At 41.6% G+C, this 24,000-nt stretch overlaps 1 protein-coding gene across 7 annotated transcripts in view; it reads left to right on the top strand.

Moving 5' to 3' along the window:
* srgap1a (SLIT-ROBO Rho GTPase activating protein 1a) overlaps positions 1 to 24,000 on the top strand; it is a 74,829-nt gene that overhangs the window by 37,857 nt on the left and 12,972 nt on the right. For 4 of the 7 annotated variants that reach the window (XM_005930323.3, XM_042224090.1, XM_042224091.1 and 1 more), the window contains exons 4-18: positions 2,092 to 2,154; positions 4,912 to 5,091; positions 5,723 to 5,851; positions 8,122 to 8,343; positions 8,802 to 8,903; positions 12,585 to 12,782; positions 13,269 to 13,353; positions 14,321 to 14,348; positions 15,195 to 15,300; positions 17,085 to 17,145; positions 17,683 to 17,760; positions 17,912 to 18,046; positions 19,788 to 19,893; positions 20,042 to 20,266; positions 21,133 to 21,212. In XM_005930323.3, coding sequence (XP_005930385.1) covers positions 2,092 to 2,154; positions 4,912 to 5,091; positions 5,723 to 5,851; positions 8,122 to 8,343; positions 8,802 to 8,903; positions 12,585 to 12,782; positions 13,269 to 13,353; positions 14,321 to 14,348; positions 15,195 to 15,300; positions 17,085 to 17,145; positions 17,683 to 17,760; positions 17,912 to 18,046; positions 19,788 to 19,893; positions 20,042 to 20,266; positions 21,133 to 21,212 — 1,798 coding nt within the window. Of the gene's footprint in view, positions 1 to 2,091; positions 2,155 to 4,911; positions 5,092 to 5,722; positions 5,852 to 8,121; positions 8,344 to 8,801; positions 8,904 to 12,584; positions 12,783 to 13,268; positions 13,354 to 14,320; positions 14,349 to 15,194; positions 16,012 to 17,084; positions 17,146 to 17,682; positions 17,761 to 17,911; positions 18,047 to 19,787; positions 19,894 to 20,041; positions 20,267 to 21,132; positions 21,213 to 24,000 lie in introns of those variants that run through there. The other 3 variants (XM_005930325.3, XM_005930324.3, XR_006054766.1) reach the window with 2 other exon arrangements.

The raw sequence follows: 24,000 nt of genomic DNA, 5'->3' as shown, positions 1-24,000 counted from the left end.
ACACACATTCTTTCTCGCACATCTTGTGATCTCTGAGAAGGCTTTTCATTGAGCTCTGGATCACTTCCCAGCCTCCTCAATGGGAAAGAACTGATGTGTGTTAGATCTGACAGATAGTCAAAGGTCCTGTCCATGGAACTGATGCTTGCTAATGGATTTTCCCACAGGGGAAGGTCTGTGTCTTTACAATCGTGTGAATTTACATTTAAGAGGCAGTTTACTGAGTATTGATAAACCCAAGGTCCAGGTGATCGTATAGTTCACCAAAAAAACGTAAGACTGCTTAGTAACTTCCTTATCTACACTCACCTGTCAAACATGCCTGAGGTTTCCTCTTGCTGAGTTTGTTTCTCCTGGGTTCTGGTTACCTGATTATGTCTCGATTAGCTAAAAAGCTCCAAGTCGGGGAAATGACAGACCAGGTGGTGGTTAGGTAGGTGTTGCAGATCAGTCAGGTCACCTAGCGTGACTCTATAATTTCAGACACCAGCCTAGCAGCCAGTGACTGAGAGCGTAATCCTCTTTGCTGTCTGTTAAAATACTTGGACACTGTACAGCTTTACCTGTAAGCAACATGAAGAACAAGAGTGACAGACTGAAAATCTGCATAGAAGTACTCAGTCTTGCTGCGGTTCAGGTCGGTTGCATATGCACAGTTCAGTTAGAGCCAAAAACATGTGGCGTTTCGTGCAAGCGTGATCATGTCTGAGAACTCACTTGGATCAGTGATGCATTTAACAGCATCTTGTGTCACAAGTAATAAACAACTACAATATATTGCACTGTGAAAATAAATGCATCCAGTTAACTTTGCTTCAGTGCTTGCTTCAGCTCATCTCTCTATGAATTGTATCGTGTGGCTAAAACTGGCAGACTGACTATTTGCAATTTCTTATTCAGTAAAATATAAAAACGGCTTTAAGACGACTCACAATCTGCAATGCTTTTGGTGGTTTTTTTGGATATAAATTCATGTTTTTTTTCCCAAAAACATTGTGCACATTCAAACAGGTTTAGCTACATAACTAATTTCCTTGGCAACAACTGTTGCCATTGCAACGGTCTGAAGCCAGCATCAGGAATGTGCATCTTGTTGCTCGTGAACTCGCCCCAAATTTACCCTCACTCCTAAAATCATTGTGCTGCCTTTTTCAAAAACTCCCAATAGCCCCCTTTAATATTAAATGTAGTGTTTATTTCAGCATTATGGCTCATAAAAAGACTACAATGCCCTCTATATCTTTAGAAAATAAATCCCCACTCTCTTACTACAGGAGCTGGCTTGATACCCACTCAGAAAGCTTGTCCATCATATCGCTGTGAGTGGCTCCCACAATGAGTTTTGTCTGAGGATAATTGGGTTTGATATAGGCCTGGTGCACAGGCCAAGGTTGTAATATCATCCAGGTGGCAACACTATAGTGGAGAGATCAAAAAATTCATTGTCATGACTCATAATCTCATAAACATCTGATACGCTATATGAGTCAGTGTGAAAGAAATATGGAAGCTTCACTGTTAAATTAATAGTAAAGGCCTCTCTAAATCCATCACACCATCACTGTTAAACTGTATCCCACAACCATGAGATGCATTTCTGTGGGCGTGTGTGTGATAGCATTACTGAGTCAGCCTTGTGGCGCGGCTGATTGAGTTAACATATTTGGAAGAAATCTTTTACATTCAGGCGTAGAGGCCAGATAATGTGTTGAGCATGTGGACGCTGAAACTCTAGCGGTGTTCGATGATTTAAGTGGAAAAGCTAGCATGACACCGGCACCACTTTCACACACAAAAGCCTGTATTTGACACAGTATTATAAATGCACTCATCTGTTTTGTATGTGCACCATTAAGAGTAGAGAATGGTTTCACCTCAGTGGCACTTATATTAAACCTGATATAGAACGAACAGTGTGCATTTGCTGAAAAGATTTGTGAAGCTGCAGTTTAGTAATGGTTGTTCCCACAGTGCTTATAATGTGTTGTCTTTAAAGGGGAACTACCTGGATAGAACATGAATTTCTTGTGTGATAATGGTGATTTCTTTGTATTGCTCTTATTGTTTTTCCTTTTTGCATTTCTTTTACAGAGCAAAGAAATAGCCTTTCAGCTCCAGGAAGACTTAATGAAAGTCCTCAATGAGCTATACACAGTAAGTAGTAACGACTGCTATTTTTCACTAATGCACTTGAATACATTCATCTTGGCTGTGGTTGAGACTAGTTTATAGCATTGAGCTCAATAATTTCTTACTGTCTGTAACAACTTGATGTTTTTAACCCTGAAACTGGAAGATATCTGATGGATTCTAAACATTCAAGCAAATGTATTGCAAACAAAGTACAGGAAAAGTCACATTTCTTTGCACCACAAAAGCATAAAACTGTCCCCTTTACTCTCATAAATCAGCCATTCAAAGCTACAAAGTTTCATCTCTGCGTTTGACTCATTACAGTTCATATTCTGTTTCTAATAGCTTTCATCAGCCAGGTTTGTTTTTTTTTTTGCTCTTGAAAACGACTCATGCAAAGTCACACTGGGAGGTCTGAGCCAAATAGCAACTTGCTCCCTATCATTCTTTATTTCTTTCAGTAGCTGACATCAGAGACAGACAGAAAACCTGGGAAAAGTCCAGGTTGCATTACACGCAACAAAGTTCTACATTCAAAATGAGAACCATTGTAATTATGCTATATGTGCCCAAGACTACTAGCTTGCAGGTTGCAAGAAACCAAACCATGGCTCTGAACCTGTCAACTCACAGGTTAAAATTTCACCCCAGTAGGTCAGTGAAATTTTACCAAGCTGTCAAACCGGTGCATCACACAGGCTGCACATGTGCAGTGTAGTTCCTAACGCTTTTCATTTGTATTGTTAGCAGCCTCTGTGTACCTTTGACCCTGCTAGTTACTGCCTTAACTATCAGCTCTGCTAGTCCTTGTATTCAATGCCTCACAGAAGCCATGGATATGCAAACTCCAGCAAACCCTTTAAAAAGTAAAATGAATGAAAAGTTAATGTTTGATATTTATTAAATATTGTGTAGCGTATGTACTGTAGCCTATGTATAGCGTGAGTAGCATTTCATAAATAACAACAAACCTAAGGTTTAAAGCTTATGAAATATAATTCAGTAATACTGTTCGTGTGTGATTTTGTGTTTTTAGTTGCTTTCCTGACGCATCGTCACCTTGCATGTACGGTGATGTAGCAACAAGTCAAATCAGTTGTTCTGCCTTCCCAGAACATTCACTGAAGAGCAGTTCAGTTTGCTTATAGAGTCTCCAGTTACTCACCATGAAGGACTGAAGTTGGTTACACTTCCCCTGTGTGTAAAGGGGGCAGACCAGCCCTCGCTCCTCCAAACACAACAACGTGTTACTCTCGAGCTTAATGTGTGTCACTCTCACCACAGTCCACGCTGTAGATTTGGCCTGCTTTAACCCCAGTGGGAGGACACACGTGAGCACACACGCACACGCGCGCACAGAGGGTAGCTGTTGCATCAGACAGCCGCAGTCCCAGTGTCGGCCACCGCCACTGAAATAACAGGTCTCGTCCGTGTCTAAATGTGTCCCTCTAAAAAAAGCGGTAAAGTAAACACAGCAGTGGCAGACTCCAGACCATTAAGTGAGGAGTACGCGGACCAAGGTCAGTCACCCATCTCTAAACTGGTTCCAGTTAAGCCAACCCCACCAAAGACGAAGGGCTCCAGACAAACCAGGCTTTGCTCTGTTGTTCCACTCGTACAGAAATAACTCACATTGGGGGAAAGATGTTTAGATTTTGAATGGGTGAGTCTCTATTTGTACTGAAGCTGAGGTTTTGTGCAGACAAATGTATTTCATACACAGGTTGTGGAGCTGTAATTTGCCGGAGTCAGTTCATTCCAGGTTAAACCGCTCTGTGCTCTATATTGCTGCCTTGGACGTTTGAATATAATTTTGGTCCTTCTACTTAGTTCAGTAGTTTTGGCCGACCGCCACGAACCATCAGCTCAGATCTCATTTCCTCTCCTCGTCATTTTCACCTGTTTTGTTTCTCTTCCTCCAAATGCTTCCCTAATGTCTTCATTTTCATGGATGTGTGGGGTTGAGTGGCCTATTCTGCTTTCAGACTTCACAATGACATCATGAATTTGTTTCAGTTTTCCTCTTACCATGCCACTGAGTCATCATTATTTTCCTATGAGTCCACTGTCTGTTTATCATCTATGTTAATAAGACTATCAGCTCTCTTGTAAAGTTTGCAAAGTTCATTATTTGTATTTTGTAGTTAACCTGCTACTTGCAGCTGAGTCACTGCCTAATGGATCCATGGAGTACAGTGAGGAACGCAGGAGGAGGATGATTCAAGCTTTAGGAAGTAGCTCTAATCAGCAGGCCACTATCAGCGTAATAAACTTCTGCTGTGTTACATTGTTACAGTGTGAAGGCAAAACGGTGAATGACTTCAGCTTAAATGCGATTATAGCTTTAAGAAAAAGACACATTTTTGAGGTTTATGCTACATGAAGACATGAAGCCAGAGCCAAATACCATCTCATTAAAAAGCTGAATTGAAAGTCTAAAAATAGTCCTCTTGATAATTTCCTGAGTGCATCTTTTTAGTTTTTTGGCCTGTGTGGTTTGTGTACTTAACTGCCCCTTAAAAACAAAAAAGACTCTTTGATTTGTGGTTCAGCACAAGAAGAACTGTGAGCGATGAGTGCTTTGACAGGAGTTGAATCGATAGGTGATAAATGAGTGAGTCAGAAGATGGAAGCCTTATTTGCGGGTTAGGTCACGATTAAGACGATGGATTATTCTGATCTTTGACCCCACAGGAACTAACCCAACACCCAGAGGCTGCTGCCTTTTTTGTTTTTTCTGGTCTTGAAATAAAATGATGCCTTTTCCTTCCTGTCCAGGTGATGAAGACGTATCACATGTACCACTCGGAGAGCATCAGCGCTGAGAGCAAGCTGAAGGAGGCTGAGAAGCAAGAAGAAAAGCAGATTGGCAGGGCTGATCCTGTCTTCAGCATTCGAATGGAGGAAAAATACCAGAGGCGCAGCTCTGTGAAGAAAATTGAGAAGATGAAAGAGAAGGTAAGATGCCAGGTGTTAAAGGCAGCAAAAGCCAGTAGTTGCACCATAAAAGAGAAAAAAATAACTTTTCAGTATTGAAAAAGAAACTGCAGTTAAGGAAAAGACTCACCCAGGCTTTGTTTTCTTAGAACAGGCCTGTTGTCTGTTAAATCTCTGTGGCAAATGATTAAAGTCCAGGCAACTGATTTTTTTATAACACAAGTTTTCCAGGAAGTCTTAAAATATGGGTGATCTGGAGTGTGTGAATCAGAGCCCAGTGCAGTGGTCAGCGCGTGTTGACTAACAGCCTCATGCTTGTCTGCTGAAGAGGAAGTGCAAGTTAAAAACTTCTGTCCCACACTGAGGTGTCCAAGTTGAAACCAAGGCCACAGCCTGGTTTTAGTTCATTTTTTTGTTTTTTTTCCGTACTTGGTCCTTTTCATGCCAGACTGTAACTTATTTCTCCTCTAACGTTGCCTAAAATGTTTTGTTTTGACAGTAATCTAGTCCCAGCACTGCGACTCGCTGTGCGTGCGGAGACATGAAAGCATAATCACTTGTCAAAAGGCAAATCTTCACTCATTAAATTCACCCCGTCTCGCTCGCTCTGTTGTTGTCTGTTTCTCATTCTTGCTTCTAATTCTCTCATCAGCGTCAAGCCAAGTACTCCGAGAACAAGCTGAAGTCGATCAAAGCGCGGAACGAGTACCTGCTGACGCTGGAAGCGACAAACTCATCCGTTTACAAATACTACATCCACGACTTGTCGGACTTAATTGATGTAAGTATGAAACCACGGGATTTTGGCAGTCGTGTTGTGAGCCAGCTTCTTCTTCTTCTGCACACACTTTTTTTGCCTCAAGTGAGACTGAGGAGAATATTAATAATCAGAACACACACGTTTTAAGTGGTGGTCTTTTGTTTTTTTTACTTTCCAATGCAGATTTTGGGAGATGGATACTGGTTGGTACATGTAGTAGTAATAATAATAATAATAATAATGTATTTTCCCAGAATAATTTTATATGGAAAATCTGGCAATTAAATGCCTATACACAATTAATCAAAAGCATTGTTGCACAACAATAGAAGAGTGCCTGCACTGCAGATGTCTCTGCATTCGTTTTTGGCCTCTTGAAATTTTCTTTGGCTGATACAGATTAAACTGTGGTATTTAACATATTGATTTATTGTCCAAACAATCAATGTATGCATCGGTACTTTTATTTGTCCTGATAAACAATGTCAAAAATACCCAGCAAATCAGTAGTGTTGTTGTTAAGTTGATAATAATTGTGCGCCACCACAGTAACGGTGCGGATAGGTTATTTGATGATACCAGGCTGCTATAGGACAGTTAGATTATGGAGAAGATTACCCAACCTTAATCACTACTTCACCCCTTTTTATAGACATTGACCCCCCACCCCCACCCCCGGTTAAGATTTTCTCATATTTGTTTGAGCTTCTTATGCAAAAGACCAATTACTGCGCAGGGCTTTTTCTCTGACCTTCAGAAGAAAGACTGATGACTTTAGCAGCTGTGCTTAATATAAGAGTTCTGGACACTAGACTGTGGGATGGAAATTATAGTGCAGGACCAAATTAAAGCAGCTTTATTAACTTTGGTGATGAAAGCTATTCTTTCCTCCTACCATACTCTGTCATTATTGAAATCCTATGTTTAATATTTAGTTATACATTATGTAACAGCTATTTTTCACATGTTTCAGATTGGTTGAATAAAAAAGGGGGCGTGACCCTGAACTGGCTTCTTTTTTATATTAAAGATGATTGTTACCTAATCTGATCATGTTGTTTTTCTTTGTTTTGCTTTATGCAATACAGATATATATGACTTATTCACAGTTTCATTACCTGAGTCATTTCTTTTTCTTTTTTTTTTTTTTGAAAGAGAGAGATAAACTTACTGCACCACTTTCTGTCGCGTTTCTAAGGAAACCGGAGACGGCTGGGATTTTGGCAAGTGTTTGGGTTTTTATATTCCAGACAGGACTGAAGGAGAGAAGAGAGGGAGAGAGAAATGCAACCTCTATTCAGCGGCATGCTGTGCGCTGAAATTACCCCTCTCCCTGCTTTGCTCAGAAGCCTTCACATCTCACCAGGGTGTGTGTGTGCGTGTGTGTGTGTGTGTGTGTGATTGTGTGAGAGATGCTCTCTGCGTGAGCTTTGTGTGCAGGCTCACAAGCATTTGTTTATTGATGAAGAGACTTTTTATAGTGAAAAACAAAGTGTACAAGCAGGCTGGTTGTAGCATCGTGTTTGACAGTTGTTCAGGCCATTTTGTGTTTCTCTGTGTGGAGCTCTAGGTGGGTGCTGTTGTTAGCAGTGACCTTGGCAAATCAGATCCCGGAGGTACGGCTCGAGTCGTGCAACACAGAGGCAATACTTTTGGCTCAGAAAGTGATGTCATTTAGTCTCTCTTTTTTTTTAACCATAAAATGTAGCCAGCTATTGCTCATTTATATTTCTGTGTAAATTTGAGAGTTGCTCTTCACTTTTAACAAGAAGAATTTAAAACATTTTTATTGCATCCATGGTTTATAATTTACAGCATCTAAATAAAAATAAGCACAGCAAAATAATTAGTAACACAAAGTCACTCTTTGTCTGGTATTACACACCAGGTCTGTGCAAATGAACTCCTTTCTCTTCTTGTCATTGGTTTGCTATTGCCACTATCGCTGAGGGTGGCTTTTTCACTGTCACCGAGTGCTCCTTTGCATCACGGTCTGGATTTACAGAAACCACTTTGAAATGCATTTGTCACACTTGGAATCAACTGCAGGTTTTTTTTATCTGCTTAACATGTGAAGAAATAACCAACGTGGCTAAGTAACAATAGTCTGTGGCTGAATTATTCAGTTACTTTTTTGCCAAAGGTTGAGTGTAAAGTTGATGAATAATAATAACTGAATGATTTTGTTTAACCCTCTTAAATTAAAGCTGAAAGTCTAAGCTCCGTAATAATCAACCATAATTGATAAAATCAATTTACTAATCTGCCTTTTTTCTTTTTTTTCCATCCAGTGCTGTGATTTGGGTTACCATGCCAGTCTGAATCGTGCCCTGCGGACTTACCTGTCTGCCGAATACAACTTGGAGACGTCACGCCACGAGGGTCTTGACATCATCGAAAATGCAGTGGACAGTTTAGATCCACGAAGTGACCGACAGAGGTTCATGGAGATGTACCCTACGGCCTTCTGTCCTCCAGCAAAATTTGAGTTCCAGCCTCACATGGGAGACGAAGTACGTGGTGCAGCTGGATTTTATCTAATAAGTGGTGCAAATATACTGAATACCTTTCAGCTTAATTTTGAAAAATAAAAATATCTCAGCCTTAACAAGGTCAGATATTCAGTGGCTTGAGCTTTTTATTGCGTATGGGCTGCTGGATCAGGTTTTATGGGGTACTGAAATTAACAAATCATGTGTTATTACGTCCCCTGAAGTCATGAAGCTCAACATGTGTTAGGGATTTTACTGTTTGGCTGGCACTCTGCTGATAGAGTGTCTGTTTACTAGCTGTTTTTGCATCGGTGTCTGCATTCATTTGGGAGACGTCACTGTGGTTTGCCTTGCAATTGGAAAAAGAATTTGGATGCCTACATCCTGTTTAAATTTAGAGCTTACGTGACCTTGTTTCTCTGATAGCTTGAAATTTCAGGTACATGGTCAGTGATGCTGTGATTTGTCTATATTTCCAGGTATGTCAGATCTCAGTGCAGCCACCAGTGAATGGGGAGCTTATACTGAGGTTCCAGCAGCTGCAGTCTCGTATCGCTACTCTGAAGATTGAAAATGAAGAGGTAAAATGGGGGCAAGAAAAATGGAAATCGCAATCCGGGTGTTTGTGTTGCAGGGGGTTTAGTTGCGTCAAACATGTCTCAGTTTTGTTGTCTGCCTGAGATTTGGCAGCTTTGTTATGTGTTTATTTGTTGGATGCACGGTGCTGACAGTGAATTAAAGATGCTCAACAAAGTTAACTTCAGCCAGAAGTCATCCAAGGTGAGATGGAAAATAGTTATAGATGAGACACAAGCTTACAAACTGTGTTTTTTCTTCTTGCTCATGCCCCGAAGGTAGCCTCTGAAAGCCTCTCCGTGAAGCCTGTCGTTTTGCTCCCACCTGTGCTGCATTGACATTGTGGGTGCTTCTTTGCTTCTCAGGCTCTTTTGTTTTAATGCATCTGCAGCATGCCTGAGTAAATTTACATTTTGTTTTCTTGAAAATGGAGAAGAAAGGCTTTTTGTTGGTTCAGAGTGCAGTCACCTCCATCGGGCTGTTACTTTGTATCACGTCTGACCTGCTTCTCCTTTCTGCTTCTCTCCCTCCACATCGCTGCACTTTCTTCTTTTATCCTCTTACAAAGACACAGGAGCAGGCCTCACAACTTCATCTGCATTCATCATCATTTTATATTCCCTTTGATCAGATGGTCAAATCTTTAGTTAAACAGACGTCTAAACTATACGTCTACAGGAATGAACTATGAGTGCAGAATAACAGTATGTGCGGCTTATTTGAATATGCAAAATACATTCAGTAACTTTATTAATTGAATTTATCAAGCTTTATGACAGACTGTGTGTATGTGTATATACACATACACCCCACGTCATTAGAAGAAAATATCAGTCAGTCAGTGGTGAAAATGATCCTCAGTCACAGCCTATTTACTGAGACTCAGATTGTGGTGTTTCATGGAGTATAACCAGACGAGTCAGAGTCCTGTTGGCGTCACCACAGTTTGTCTGCAGTACGTATAGTGTTTAATCAACTGTGCATATACATGTGACTGTGTGTGTGGTTGAAAAGCCCCGGTTGCTTCATGCCCTTGTCCTCCTGCCTCGCTGAAGCGGATGTCCTGGTGGGTCAAAATTGGAGGGCGCCGCTGCCTCATGTTAGGATCACCAGATGGCCTCTCTTCCTGGGCATGACGTGCCAGATACATCCTTGGAAAATGAACTTTCTAAGCACTGTGGCGACCTAAAAGCTGGACTGTCAAACGTACGAGGGAGAAGGAGCGTCTGTCTTTATCTGGACAGGAAAAACTACAGGGCAGTGCTTCATAGAGAAGTGCAGCTGCTTCCTCAAACCTCTTTGGCTGCCGTGAAGTTGGTGAAAGAAAACATTGCTGAATAATTTACTCTGCATTGGCGCTGGATAGAGTGCAACACAGGGAGAAGGACGCTGGATTTCACTTTTATTTAGGCGTAGGGCTTAGCATAATCCTGCTGGATTTCTTTCATCAAAAAACTCATTTCTCTAAGGACATAATTTCATTTCTCCTCATCAGTCAGTCGGTGTGATTTGTCTTTTTGCAGACTTAATAATCTGCCCATTTAGATCTCATTTGCCTCTGCATGACCCAGTGCTCACACAGACTAATTTTCCTCCTCTGATTTCTGCCGTCTTCTCCTGCAAATACACAAGCACACTTAATGGTTGTTCTCAAGATGTTTCACACTAAACCCTGGCAATCTAATAGCATCATCTTTGCAGGGAGTGTTTGTTTTTCCTCCAGATAAATATCAAGGAAGCACATCAAAGCCTGTGTGTGTGCTCATAGCGGAAGATCAGCGAATTACCCACTTACTGTACTGCAGGGTCTGTTGAAAGCTGTGGACTGCAGTCTGACTTCTGATGACGGATGTAGGATTAACTAGGAGTGGTGTGCTTCCCTGCAAAATAAACCTTTATTCCACTTTTTTGCGACTGGAATTATTTTTTGCTTTTAACACTGCTGAAGTTGAGTTCAGTTTAGATAATGATGGCTACTTGCTTACTTTTGGAACGTCTATATCAAAGTATAGAGACACCGGATTTATGGTTTATAATTTACGGATTAACACGCATATCCACCGAGTCTCTCTAAGAGCTCTGCTGTAACTGAGCCCTGCACCGAACACTGGTAACTATCCGTCTGCTGAATAATGGATAAACTCAACAACTTTTTCACTAGGAGCATTTCTATCACACATGCATGGCTCTTGTCTTCATGATGACAGCTGGGCCTCTCGCCTCCATGGTGCCACTCTGAATGAGGCTGCCAGGAACACAGGGAGAGGAACTCAAACGCACTCAGTCTAACCAACGGCTACATGTTAGAAGTTACCTGTCATTGTGTAAATTTGCCTTTTCAGTCATTTGAAAGTTTCACTTTACTGAATCTAGCATTTCATGTTCCGTGCGTGTCTGCGTGTTTCCTTTCCTTCATGAAAGGTGGGATAACTACATCCATTCTGTGTGCACGAGCATGTGTGTCAGCGGCGTAATTCATCACAGCAACACATGAAAGCTGAAAAGTCTTCTTTGGTTTTCAGGGCGACTCTTTTTTTCTTCTTCTTTGAAGGTGAAATGAGTCACGGGTCAGGCAGTTTAAAAGAAACAAGCCACAATCCACAGTTGTCTCAGTGTGTATAATTGTTACACGAGGAATTCGCCTTGTTCTTTCATTACCTCTGAGCTTGCGCTCACTAAATAACTGACAAATGGGGTCACTACCTTTTGAGGTGGGGTCATTCTGATCATTAAGGATAATCAAGAGGAATTCCAGCTGCGTTACATTCAGGGTCCCATTGACCTGTGTGTTCCCCACCTTTTTAAAATCTCAGTAATTGAACTGACATGGTGAGTGTCTCCATGAAATGCTGCAGTTTTGCTTAATTTTTCCAGGGAAGTGCTTGTTGGTGGGTTTTTGTGTTGTTGTTGTTGTTGTTGTTGTTTGGGTGTTTTTGTGGCTTTTCCACATCAGTGATTCATGTTCACACCTAACACACTTCAGTTTAGTCTCTTATGCCTCCCTGTCTGCCTCCTTTACTTTCTCTGTTTATATTTGCTCTGTTTGTATTGCCATTGGTCCATACTCTGCAAGTGCCTTGATCCTTTATATACATATTTACATTTGGGATGACTCTGAAGGCTTAAACGTGCCAAAGTGTGCACACACGCATCAGTTTTTCCCCCTGGATGTGTGTGTGTGTGTGTGTGCGCGTCTTTAACTTTTATCTACTCTCTCATTTGAATGTCACATGTTGTGCCATCTTATGTCATAATATTATGGACACAGTTATGCCCTGCAGCTCTTGCAGCAGTGGTCGAACATCTTTCACACTAAGTGGTGGGGCATGCTTGGCCAAGTCCTGGTGTTTATAAGCTCTGAGAGAAGAACTGTTGACAGGAAGACGTGGTTATGAAAATGGATCTTAAAAGCCTACAGCTCAATCTGGCATTTCCATCTGACACTGTTCACCTCTGCACCCCGTGAGTGTGAACACAATGATAAATGAGTCACTTTGAACCGTCGGGAAATTCTTTTATTTTAGGGAACATTCACCTCGTCAGAAACCACCTGAATTTTAAAGTGTGTCTTGGGATAGAGAGTGGTTTTCAGGGAGTGAAGTGAGTTTCTGTGTATACTGAGATGGTAACATAGTGATATTGAAGAGATGACATCAGCTTTTTCGCACCTTCTCTTCTTTTCACAGATCAAAAAGACATCAGAGGCAACCCTGACCACCATCCAGGACATGGTGACCATTGAAGACTACGATGTGTCTGAGTGCTTCCACCACAGCCGGTCCACCGAATCAGTCAAGTCCACAGTGTCGGAGACGTACCTCAGCAAGCCCAGCATCGCCAAGAGGAGAGCCAACCAGCAAGAGACGGAGCAGTTCTACTTCATGGTGAGTGCAGAGATGAGGTCCGCTGCAAGTTAGCGAAAGTAATGACTTTAAAATTTATTTTTAATGTAGAAAACAGAAATAAATATCAAATCCATGCTGTCTGTAATGCAGCTTTACAACAGATTTATTCCTGTGTGATCATAAACCACAGAATCTATATAATAAATCTTAGAACATGTAGTCAAAGCTTTTATCTATATATGAATATACTTGATATTTGGGTTGTAGGTGATGTTTAACTTATGCACATCATTCCTATGAAATCTTTGATCAGCTGGCAGAGGAGTAACTGCCCCAGAATATCTCCAGCTGCCAGCTGCAATCTTGTTTCAATCCAGGGATGGACATGCTCTGATAAGAGCTTCTAAAAGGGGCGCTTAGCACGTCCTTTTGCCCTTGGCTGCTTCATCACAGACTGCCGTCTTAAGAGTGGGTGCTCCTGCCGGTGCTCAGGGCTGCTGGGTAATTACTCTAAATTCTCCACAGAAATTCCGTGAGTTTTTGGAAGGCAGCAATCTCATCTCCAAACTGCAGGCCAAGCACGACTTGCTGAAGAGGGCACTTGGTGAAGGTACATTCAGGACCCTGTATTTACCCTTAGACTCTACACTGTATTGTACTTGTGCTTAATTCATACCTTAAAATGGGAAATGTTCTACCAGCCAAAATGACTTATTAACCCCAATCAATACCCAAACATCTAGTGTAACAAATAATTGTGTACTTTACTGAATTCTATTATATTTGGCAGTCCATCTTGAGCAAATTCAGTCTATTCTGTGGCAAACTTCCTGTTGCTTGTTTGCTTTTGTCACCAGTCAACGCTCTTAGATTGTAATCTGGTTTTAAACCAGGCAAGTCAGAGCCGAGGGGCAATAATGAACTTGTATTATCCATCTTAGTGATTGATTTGCTTGAAACCTAATGGCCTGCCATGTATAAGAACAGGCCCCCCTTGTTCTACACTGGTAGGATCTCCTAAAGAGCTCAGCTTGTATTTGTCAGTTCATTGTTCTAACAGGCAGTCCCGGTGGTCTCCTTCAAATTCGACGCTGAATGATTAATGGAGCCTTAAGTTAAGAGGAAGAAAAAACCCTCCTGTTTCTCCCACATGCTACTTAGTCATTTTGGTGTCTGCATGAAGTACAGTTTGAGTCACCCAAAAATTTGAGCGTCTTCCTGTTATGCGAAACCATTTGGTAGTTATTTTTGCTTCATCTTCTTTTGCTTGTTTTAAACTTAGCTCTGTGCATTGTGTGCGTGTGCATGCGCCCACAACTTTTAAAAGTGCATCTGTGTCCTGTTAGATGTTTGAACTACATTTTGATGTAACCGTCTCGGCACAGGTTATAATATTATGTGGAAAAACAGTGTGTATGGGTTTCTTTTGGATTGCTCAAAAGGCCAGTGGTTGTGAGCAGATGGCAAATGCTTTGTTAGCCATATGCACAATTCCCTGCAGGGACTGCAGTGATGAGTCTTGGCATGTCCACCCAACTAACTTCTTGTCACACCTTGTCTCTTTTCTCATATCTCAGGCCACCGAGCTGAATACATGACCACAAGGTAAAGTAGACACATCAGCACCTGTGCATATTCACTTCCCTTTCAACAGCGACTGAAACTTCAGGACAGTTTTTCTTTTCACTACTTCTGTAGTTACATAACTTAGCTAGTTATACTAGTTTTATATATTATGATATTTCTGTCAGTAAGTTCTAGGACCTCTCTTCCTTTGATGCACATGGGTGGACACCATATACAGGGAGACCAGCAGAAATCAGTGACAGCTGATGGCGTTGATGAAGTCGGACACACAACAAAAAGAAAGGCTGAGATAGAGACAGGTTGCAAAGGGTTCTGCAGTAGTAGACATAGGCCGGTTAAAGCAATTTAAAGAGTCGCTATGGACTGACGTTGGCTGGCTGTTATCAGCAGATAATATGCTTAATTTGATGAAAGCAACCATATTTGGTGGCTGGTAACTCAACAAGGAATAGAAGTTTAATTTGAACTTGCCTCTTCGAGGAGGAAAATTTACTCTAAGTCTTCCAGATCTCAAGAACAGAATTATAACATACACACTAACTAAAAGGGACTGTCACCTGCAGGCTCTGTCACGAGGTGGATGCTGACACATACAAAGCTCCCAGTGGGTCTGGCATTTCTCTGGCCTGTTGTATCTGGTGGAGGATTAAAAAAAAAGGCTATAAAGAAAATGTTATTTCATGGGTTTCAGCTGTGTTTGAAAAAATACCCTTATTCATCCATCCAGCCATCACCTGGAGTTGAAAGGTTTTGAAGATTAGTCATCCTCCTCTTCAGTTCAGGTTTTGAAAGGACATAAATGTGCAAAGAGGGTAACCACAAAATGCATTGTTTGCCTTTTCTGATTCATTCTTTGTGTTCTAGACATCCCAATGGGCCGTACAGAACCCTCACTGGCACCCGGCGGGCTAGACCCCGCTCTGTTTTTAATGTTAGGTTATTTAATGGCAATTTGGAGTCATTTATTAAGGTACTGATTGCCAGTCTCCCGCTTGACTGTTCACCTTCTCCTATCCGTTTTCTATTTCCCTCTGGCTTTCTGGTCATTTTGGTGGGTTCCCCCGTAAGCGTCTTAGCTTTGATCATCATTTATCAACAACAAAACATGAACATTTGTGCTAAGATGGATTCTGGAAACCTTCCTCATGAGTCAGCGAGCTCTGGCGGTCTGTTTCTCAGATGTGTGGGGTGGTGGCATTGATAGATTTGGAGGGCAGCAGGAGGAAGGGAACAGCAGTTGGAAGGATAAATGTTTGTCTCCATCAGCTCCCCTGACTCACTGCTGACCTGGCATCACTGAGCTGCTCTGGCGGGAGATATTCTCTCCTCCGCTTCCAGAGTAAGAGCAGAGGCCAGTGAAAACAGCAGGATAGATGGCAGTCGGGGAGCGGATGCCAAACTGATAAGGTGTGCTGCCCCCCTCCTCCGGTCTCTTCACTGCCTCTCGCCGGTGGCCGTGTCGAGTCCTGCCTGATCCTGTCCAGTTCCTGCTGTTTTGTTACGGGTTTGATGCCAGCACAGAGTGGAATGTGACGCTCTCTTAGTAAAAGCTTTGGTGGGAAGCTGCTGAGGTGCTAATCTGGATCTTGCTTTTTTCCCCTTTTTCCATCTCTGATCATCTCCGACTCTTGCAACATTTCTCTTTAGCCGTGGACGACGGAACTCACACACTCGACATCAGGTAGAAACTCTGAGGCATGTTGGGGGGCTCGTGCTGCGAACCTTTTCTCATTTCCTGTATCTATTCTGTACTAACAAGTTATTTACCTGCCACTTAGACAGACTGAGTTGAAGGTTACAGCTGTAGTTTCAGTTGTCTGTGCAAATTTCTATTCCTTATAGATCAAAATCAGTCTCTCATATCCAAAGAGATCGCATTACATAATCTAGCAGCACCCCGGCTTCTGCCTCAACCCTCACTGCTGCACTCCAGCCATAGCTAGTCGATTTTAGTATGGCTGTTGCGTTTGGGCTCATTGTATACCCCTGAGGGCTGTAAACAGATCCACTGTATCATTAAAAGCATGTACCGAGTCCCCGTCCAGCAGTGATTTACAAGAGGAGCCAGCACACAGGCAGAAGGAGAGTTGAGTGCACATCCAAGTGCTCTTATCTGGCCATTTTAGGCCCGAACTTCATATGGAGTCTGTGCCCTTTTGGATAAGCTCTTGTTAATTTAAGCACAGCTCTGGATTGTTTGCATAAAAAAAGACATAAGGCATGTTTAAGCACATGTCAATAGGCCTCCGGTGTTGCTATTCCAGTTAGTTAGTGATTTTTGTATACTTTGTGATAATCCACGACATCCATGAAACTGAGCAAAGGAATAGCTGTGAGGTCAAGTCAGTCTGTCTTAATAAGATCACACTTTGTATTTAAACTTACCAGCTTCACTTTCACTGGGTGTGCATGATTATATTCTTTAAACGGCTCCTATTGGGCCGCAATCAATACATTGAACCGGTCAGCAGTCTGCATGCACCAGATATGCATTAAGAAAACACAAAAGTGAGACACGTGTTTTAATTGATCAGATTTTGGATAAATTACCTCCTCAAAATGTGATATAATCCTGATTATTACATATTTTTTGCACAATTTTGATTTTATGTGTTAATGAAGAAAAACAAGGACATTATACACCAGTGATTTTTTTTTTTTTTTGTAACAAATCACTGCAAAAAAATGTAGTATTGGTTAGGCTCTTAAACACGTAACAAAATGACGAATTACTCATCTGACTTTTCTTCAAAGGACTCTGGACAAGCTATTCCTCGTGTGGTTGAGAGTTGTATTCGCTACATAAATTTGTATGGTGAGTAGCATACTGTCAGCCCTTACAGTGTTACAGTAGTTGCTGTATTTATACCTTCTTTGAGGTCTTCTTATAACCCAACCAACTTTATCTCGTGTGGGACAAAGTAACACTTTCGCAGATGCAGATGTTGAAGTTTCAGTTTATTCCGTGGAAATGTGCAAATTCCGCCCTGTTTATCTTTATGCGGTCTCTTCTACTGAAATTCCCATACATACATTCTCCCATACAGTGAGAAACCTCTCACTGTATGACTGTTGAGTTTAAATATCACTGACTAAAGCAGATTTATAATTCTAAGCATTGAAAGGTGTGACTGTAGATAACATCCTCTGCATCTTGTCTGGCAACCAACTGATGACACTCAGAGATAAATCTAAAAAAATATTGCAGGCTAGTTACAGTAACTTAAGTGTCATTTTGGGCAGTTTTGTTTCTCATCTGTATGACCACAGGTGGATTAAAGCTCATGAGTTGGTCTTCTGCTTTTCTTTGCTTCCTCATCCTCTTTCTTTGTTTTGTTTTTTCCCTGTGCAGGCCTCCAGCACCAAGGAATATTTCGTGTACCTGGATCCCAGCTGGAAGTCAACGACATCAAGAACTCATTTGAGAGAGGTACCGGGGTTCTGTTTTCACTATAAAAGATGCTTGTCAACAGCTTGATCTCTACTATATTTGTTTCCCATTTTATTTTTAATTAGGTATATGTCTAAAATGATGCAATAAAAGAAATCCAACTTGACCTGCTCGCTTCTCTTTGTTTTAGGAAATGACCCTCTGGCAGACGATGAGAATAATCATGACATCAATTCGGTGGCTGGCGTTCTCAAACTGTACTTCCGAGGTCTGGAGAACCCTCTTTTCCCCAAAGAGAGGTTCAATGAGCTGCTGTCCTGCATCAGTAAGAACATATTTTTGTGTATTATCAGTCAGTCGCTTTTTTATGAATGATTGATTGTTTGTTTTCTGTAACAAGTTTTATTTATTTACATACTTATTTTAAATACTTTGCGTTACAGTGAAGAGCATATTTGTCTAATTGAGATGGATTTAGATCCTGGTGATTTTATTGTCTTAAAGGCCTAAAGTAATTAGCTCTCATATCATCTTATATTATACACTGTAGCCTTGTGGGGGGGTTGTACATATCCGATAATGAAAGTTTGAACATTTGCACCTTGTAGTCTTGCTTGAACTCTTTGTCAGTCTGAACTCAGACTTGCGTTTTGTGGGTCCTGCTCTGCTGTGTTGAGCTCTGAGCAGGAGCCGATCTGTTGTGAGCGGCACAAAGCTGACCATAGAGTTTTGGTGGAGTGTTGAATGTTCGCAGCCCCGGGCTGAATCTGCAGTGGAGTCCTCACAAGAATGGTCACATTGTGAATTTGTCTGAATCGTTCCACAGTTCAGTCAGCTCTTTGAATGACACTGCATTACATCACATCAGCTCTGTTAAAGAACAGTCGAATATGCACAAAGTCACATGGACGTAGTGTGCGCCCCGATGCCTCGTGCGACTCTGCGGGAGTGATTGTGTGCCCCGTGTATTTGTGTGTGTTCTTTGTGTACTCGCAAGTGTGTGAAGTGTGTCCTCTTGAGTTTCTTGGGTCTACCGTCGTTTACACATTTGTGCTGGATGAGTGATGGGGATTCCCTGTTTACATTTCCCAGCTCTGCATGCCAGTGATTGCAGTGTGGGCTGAGCGCCCAGCAGGCTCCATATATAAACCTTATTCCCATATGGAGCAGCTCAGACCAGCTACGAGATCGTTTAACCGCTCTCAGTTGACTGTTTCATTTTCACCGCAGCGGTGCACTGCGGCTTGTGATATCTTTCATTTTGGAATTTGCGGTAAGAATGCTTCGCGAGGATGTGCTGCACACACGTGATGTAGAAGTCTGCGTTCGAATAGATCTTTAAATAGCAGCTTCTGAAGTGCTTGAGAGCCTCACAGAATCCAAGTTAGGTATTCATGAAAAATGAAATACATCACAAGTATCCCAGAAGCCCAAATCCCAGATGGCACACAGTGGCTGGAGGGTGACATGGCTATTTTTAGCAGCCCAGCTAGCACAGCCCCAGCTTAGCTGGGTAAACCAGCCGGCTTCAGGTGCCACACTGAGACAAACATAATAGTAACGAAGGACAGAAAGGTCGACATTCTCCGGCTGCATCTTACTAAAGCACAATATTTTTTCTCTGTGAAAATGATAATAAAGCTGCTCTTTTTTTCACGATATTTCTGAAAAGGTAAACAAAATGTGCGCGTGACAGAGCGCCTATTTTCACTTCTTCTTCCTTTATGAGAGAATCGGGTGATAAACCAAAGTTGTGGTGAGGGTAATTACCAGAGTCAACATATCGCCCGTGTCCACGAGGACTTTATACAATTAAACGTCTGTGCCCGTTTAAATATTTAATGTTTCTACTAAGTATTTGGCCGAATTTATGTCTTTAGACTTGAGAGTATGTGGATAACGTCGATAGATTACACAAGTGTAAGCCCCAGACATGCACTCCATGGACTGAACCAGAGAAAAACTTGTTATATATGCTTTTATTTTTTTGGTTTATAAAATTTTTTTATTGCTAACAACATACTCTTTTTGACCCCCCCCCCTTTTTTTTAAATTTTTTTATAAAGGAATAGAAAACCTGTATGAGAGAGCGCTGTACATCCGTAAGATCCTCCTGACCATTCCCAGATCGGTCCTCATTGTGATGCGCTACCTCTTTGCCTTCCTCGACCAGTGAGTTTAACAAAAATAACATCCTAAACATCATGATTGCCCTTGCTCAATGATTTGTCTGAAATACTTTATACTAAAATATTCCAACCTTTTACTCCTTTATATTTTGTTTCTTCACTCTCCATCTTACCTCCGTCCCTCCCTTCAGTCTGTCCCAGTACAGTGATGAGAACATGATGGACCCATACAACCTGGCCATATGTTTTGGCCCAACACTCATGCCCACACCAGACAGCCAGGACCAGGTCTCGTGCCAGGCCCACGTCAACGAGATCATCAAGACGATCATCATCCACCACGAGACCATCTTTCCTGATGTCAAAGAACTGGATGGGCCCATCTATGAGAAGTGCATGGCGGGCGGGGACTACTGGTAAGAAATAAGAACGTATGCCGACAGTGCTATACCTAAATCGGGTGAAGTGCCGCATTTACTGCATGCACCCAAACATCCAGAGATGTTCACACTGGGAAGTGGATGTGAGCTATGACACATACCAGTTCAACACGTGCAGCTGAAGAACATGACGAGGTAGCTCATGTTTCAGGACTGTATTTAGATGAGAGACAGGCTGAAACGATCGTTTTAATTTCTACAATCATGACAGAAGGAAAAAGAGGTCACCTGGCAGGAAGGGGCTGATTAGTTGAAATGCAGAGCAAACTGCAGTCAAGCAAGACAAAAACCAGCCTCACATCTGTATATAAGGTTATCGCTTGTTTCTTCCCGACTTTATCTACCTCTGTTTCTCCTCGTCTGTGCTGCCCCCACATCACCGCAGCCTGGCAGCGATTTATCTCTGGCCAGAGTAAATCACCTGTCTCAGCGCGCCTGTGTCTCCCCGAGTGAGACATAACCCCTGGGATTTTCTTTTCCATTCGTTGCCTCCTCCTCTCCCTAAAGAGGAGGTTGCTACTGACATGTTAGCTTGGACGCAGACGTTCATTTCCTGGCCGGGGTAATCTGCGGTCATGTGTGGCGTTCCTGTCAGCTCTCACTCTTCATTTCCAGAAGATCATTTAGAGACTTCCTAACCACACAATGGGAAACTCTTGATAATGGCTGCTGGTTGAGCATCCTCCATGTCTTATTAATTGTAAACAAACCTTCCTGCTTTTCATCTTGTCTTGAATGGCTTTTTATCATTAAAATTTTGTGTGTGTGTTGTTGAAATATACCTTAGTCCTTGAGCCCTGTTGTGGCTGTGACCCTGGTAATTTGGATGTTGTCCCCAACAGTGAGAGCCCCTATAGCGAGCATGGAGCTCTGGAGGAGGTAGACAATGAGGGAGGAACAGAGACGCACACCAGCGAGGATGGTGAGTGACTGCACAGCAGTAAATAGTCATACAAATGTTTAAACTTGCTCTTACATACCTTTGTGTCCTTCTAGAGTCCAATCAAATTGTGTTTTTAGGAGTTGCAATCACTAAATATAGAACTAAAACTAATTATTGTGTAACCATTGTCCATTTAGCATATGCACGGTTAAATTTAAACCCCCCCAGTCTTTGGTGTGCGGGGAGTTAAACTTGTGTCTCTGCAGCTCGGGGTGGCTAATCCTGCCTTTCAGCCCGATAAATGCATTAACCTTGAAGAGCCAGGGAACCGGGCTCAGTGACAGACAGCCATTCATATTCTAATGGTTCTACTTTCCTTGGGGCTTTGGACGGCTCCACACCCCCTCATTTTACAAATTCCTTGGTGGTCTGCACCTTTTGGGCCTCCTGGGAATGGAAACTTGTTTCTTAAAGGTCCCAACCTTGGATTACATTTTTAACTCCCTTTGTGAAAAATCAGCGCAAAAGTAATTTATGGCAGATTTATGAAGCGTGTTTCAAAAGTGTCACATTTTATCTGTGGTTCAAAAATAATAAAGTCTACATTTAACTACATTTCCATATGTCCCAGAGAAATATATATAGAAACGAAGAAAAAACACCGGGCTGTTGTTGACACTGGAGGATATTAAGTACTTCAGCCAGACGCTGTTGTGTGATCAGACATGTGGTCCTTTGTTTCCATGAAATTGGATACCAGTTCATCACGTCCAAATCAAATATTTAGTGAGTTGAGACCAAAAGATTAGACGTGGTATGACTTTGCTGTTTAACTTACAGTAAAAAGCAGAAAAGGACAATAAAACTTTCAGCTCATTAAAAAGTGAGAGATAACTTTGACAGAAAACTGACCAGATGTAGACAGAACGGTGCAAGAAATACTTGAACTGCTGTTGAACCTAATTTTATTGTCTTACCTTAGTAACACACTTTCCTAAACCTTTTCTGTTGAAAGCAGTCACCCAAATCCTTCCACGTTATCACCAAGCTACATGTTGACATCAGCCTCCACAGAGAGACTTTGAAAACCACAGTTGATCTCTTCTCCTGACATTAGCTTTTAATCACGGTTTCCAAATAAAGACCCTCATCTTACTGTTAAGTATAACCAAAGGAAATATCTGATTAGACGAGGAAACTTATTCCTACTGTAAAACACAGATGGCAGCTATCAACTTTGAGTAATTACGAGAAGATTGTGTTTTCCAGAAAGCCCTTGCTGCCATGGTTTTGTTCCAAAAGCTTCTCTAAGCAGGCTGGGAGGATGTCCTCACTGACTGAGTTCCTCCCTGTAGAGTCTTGAACTGTGGTCAAGTTATTGTCATCAGTTATTTTTAAATCCCTGTGACCTCAGTTGGATTTCAGACACAAAAACAGGGCTTGTTTCCTGTTTAGTTACTCTCGCTTGTTTTCTCCAGACTTACATAGTTATCATTTTTCTCTCCTTTCTTATCAAGGCTTCAAACGTGTTAACTTGTGTTGGCCTTTAAAGGAAGTGAATGCAAGTTAGGTGGCGAGAGGAGTGAAAGTCACCTCGTGTGCAAACACCGGTGGAGAAATATCCTTGACTCGTTGGAGCAGATGCGTTTCAAGCTGATTACATACAGAGTCTTAATGCAATATGCTGTCCTGATAACATTTGTGGAAAAAATGAAGTGTGTGGATAACTGACGATCAAGATCTTTTGTCATATTGTAGTTGTGACCATTCAGAAAATATAGCCACAGTTTATGTATTTTGTGTATTTTTCAGAGGCAAACAGTCTTCTGAAAGACATAATGTCAGTCTTCACCAGGATTCCCCAGATGGGTATTTCATGAAAAGCTCCCCAAGATGTACCAGAACAGTTAGGTTCACCGACTCCTATGCTTACCTTTATTTTGAAATATACGATAGCAGCTTCTTGGTTTGGTCCAAAAAAGGGTGCGGTTGTCCACCTGTTCACCACTTTGGCCCTCACTGAAGTATCTCTTTTGCCTTGAGGTTTTGCACAGAGGTTGAATCCTATATTAGTAATCCCATTTCTTTCATGTCAACAAAAGGTCCAGATTTTTACTTATCCTGTTAAATTTGATGCACACATTCTTATTCCTTTTAATAAGACACTGGGTAGTCACTTTTATTTTAGCAGCATTGTGAGTTTTTATGCTCCCGATACATTTTGTTCATGATTAAAAAGCAGTACTGTGCAAAAGTCATGAGACACTCTTCATTTCATTCACGTTTTTCTGGAAAAATGACAAATAAATGCAACAGTTTATCGAAACGTCTACAAACATGAATGGAAATATTGTATAAAATGAGTTTTAACGAGCTTGAAGCTCAGTGTTTGGTATGAGGACTTTTATTCTTCAACAGAGCCTAAACTATTTTAGGCAAGCTTTCTTTTTTTATTTAGTAGTCTTCAGGAATACTGCCTCTGATCCCACATTGCTTCATTATAGTTGAGACCTGGCCTCAGCTGAGGCCTTCAATGCCCGATGTTTCACTGTCTTTTTCTATCCAGGTATGCTTTTACTACATTGGCAGTGTGTTTGGTATCATTGCCATGCTGAGAAATGAAGTTTCTGCCAATTGAAAGCTTTCCACACAGTATTACACAGTGGAGCAAAATCGAATGGTTCTTTTCTGCGTTCATAATACCGTGATTCCAGCCTCAAACCATGACAGAGCCATTTTTGTGATGGCTGGCTCACTGTTGTACCTCATTCCTGACCTCCTCTGGACATACTCGCTAGGGCTGTTCGATAAAACGATATATATCGGA

This window comes from Haplochromis burtoni, unplaced genomic scaffold (assembly GCF_018398535.1).
Source record: "Haplochromis burtoni strain Fernald_Lab_line unplaced genomic scaffold, NCSU_Asbu1 Contig_127, whole genome shotgun sequence".
NCBI lineage: Eukaryota > Metazoa > Chordata > Actinopteri > Cichliformes > Cichlidae > Haplochromis > Haplochromis burtoni.
The sequence above is the reverse complement of the archived record's forward strand: the minus strand, read 5'-3'. Positions and strand labels throughout refer to the sequence as shown.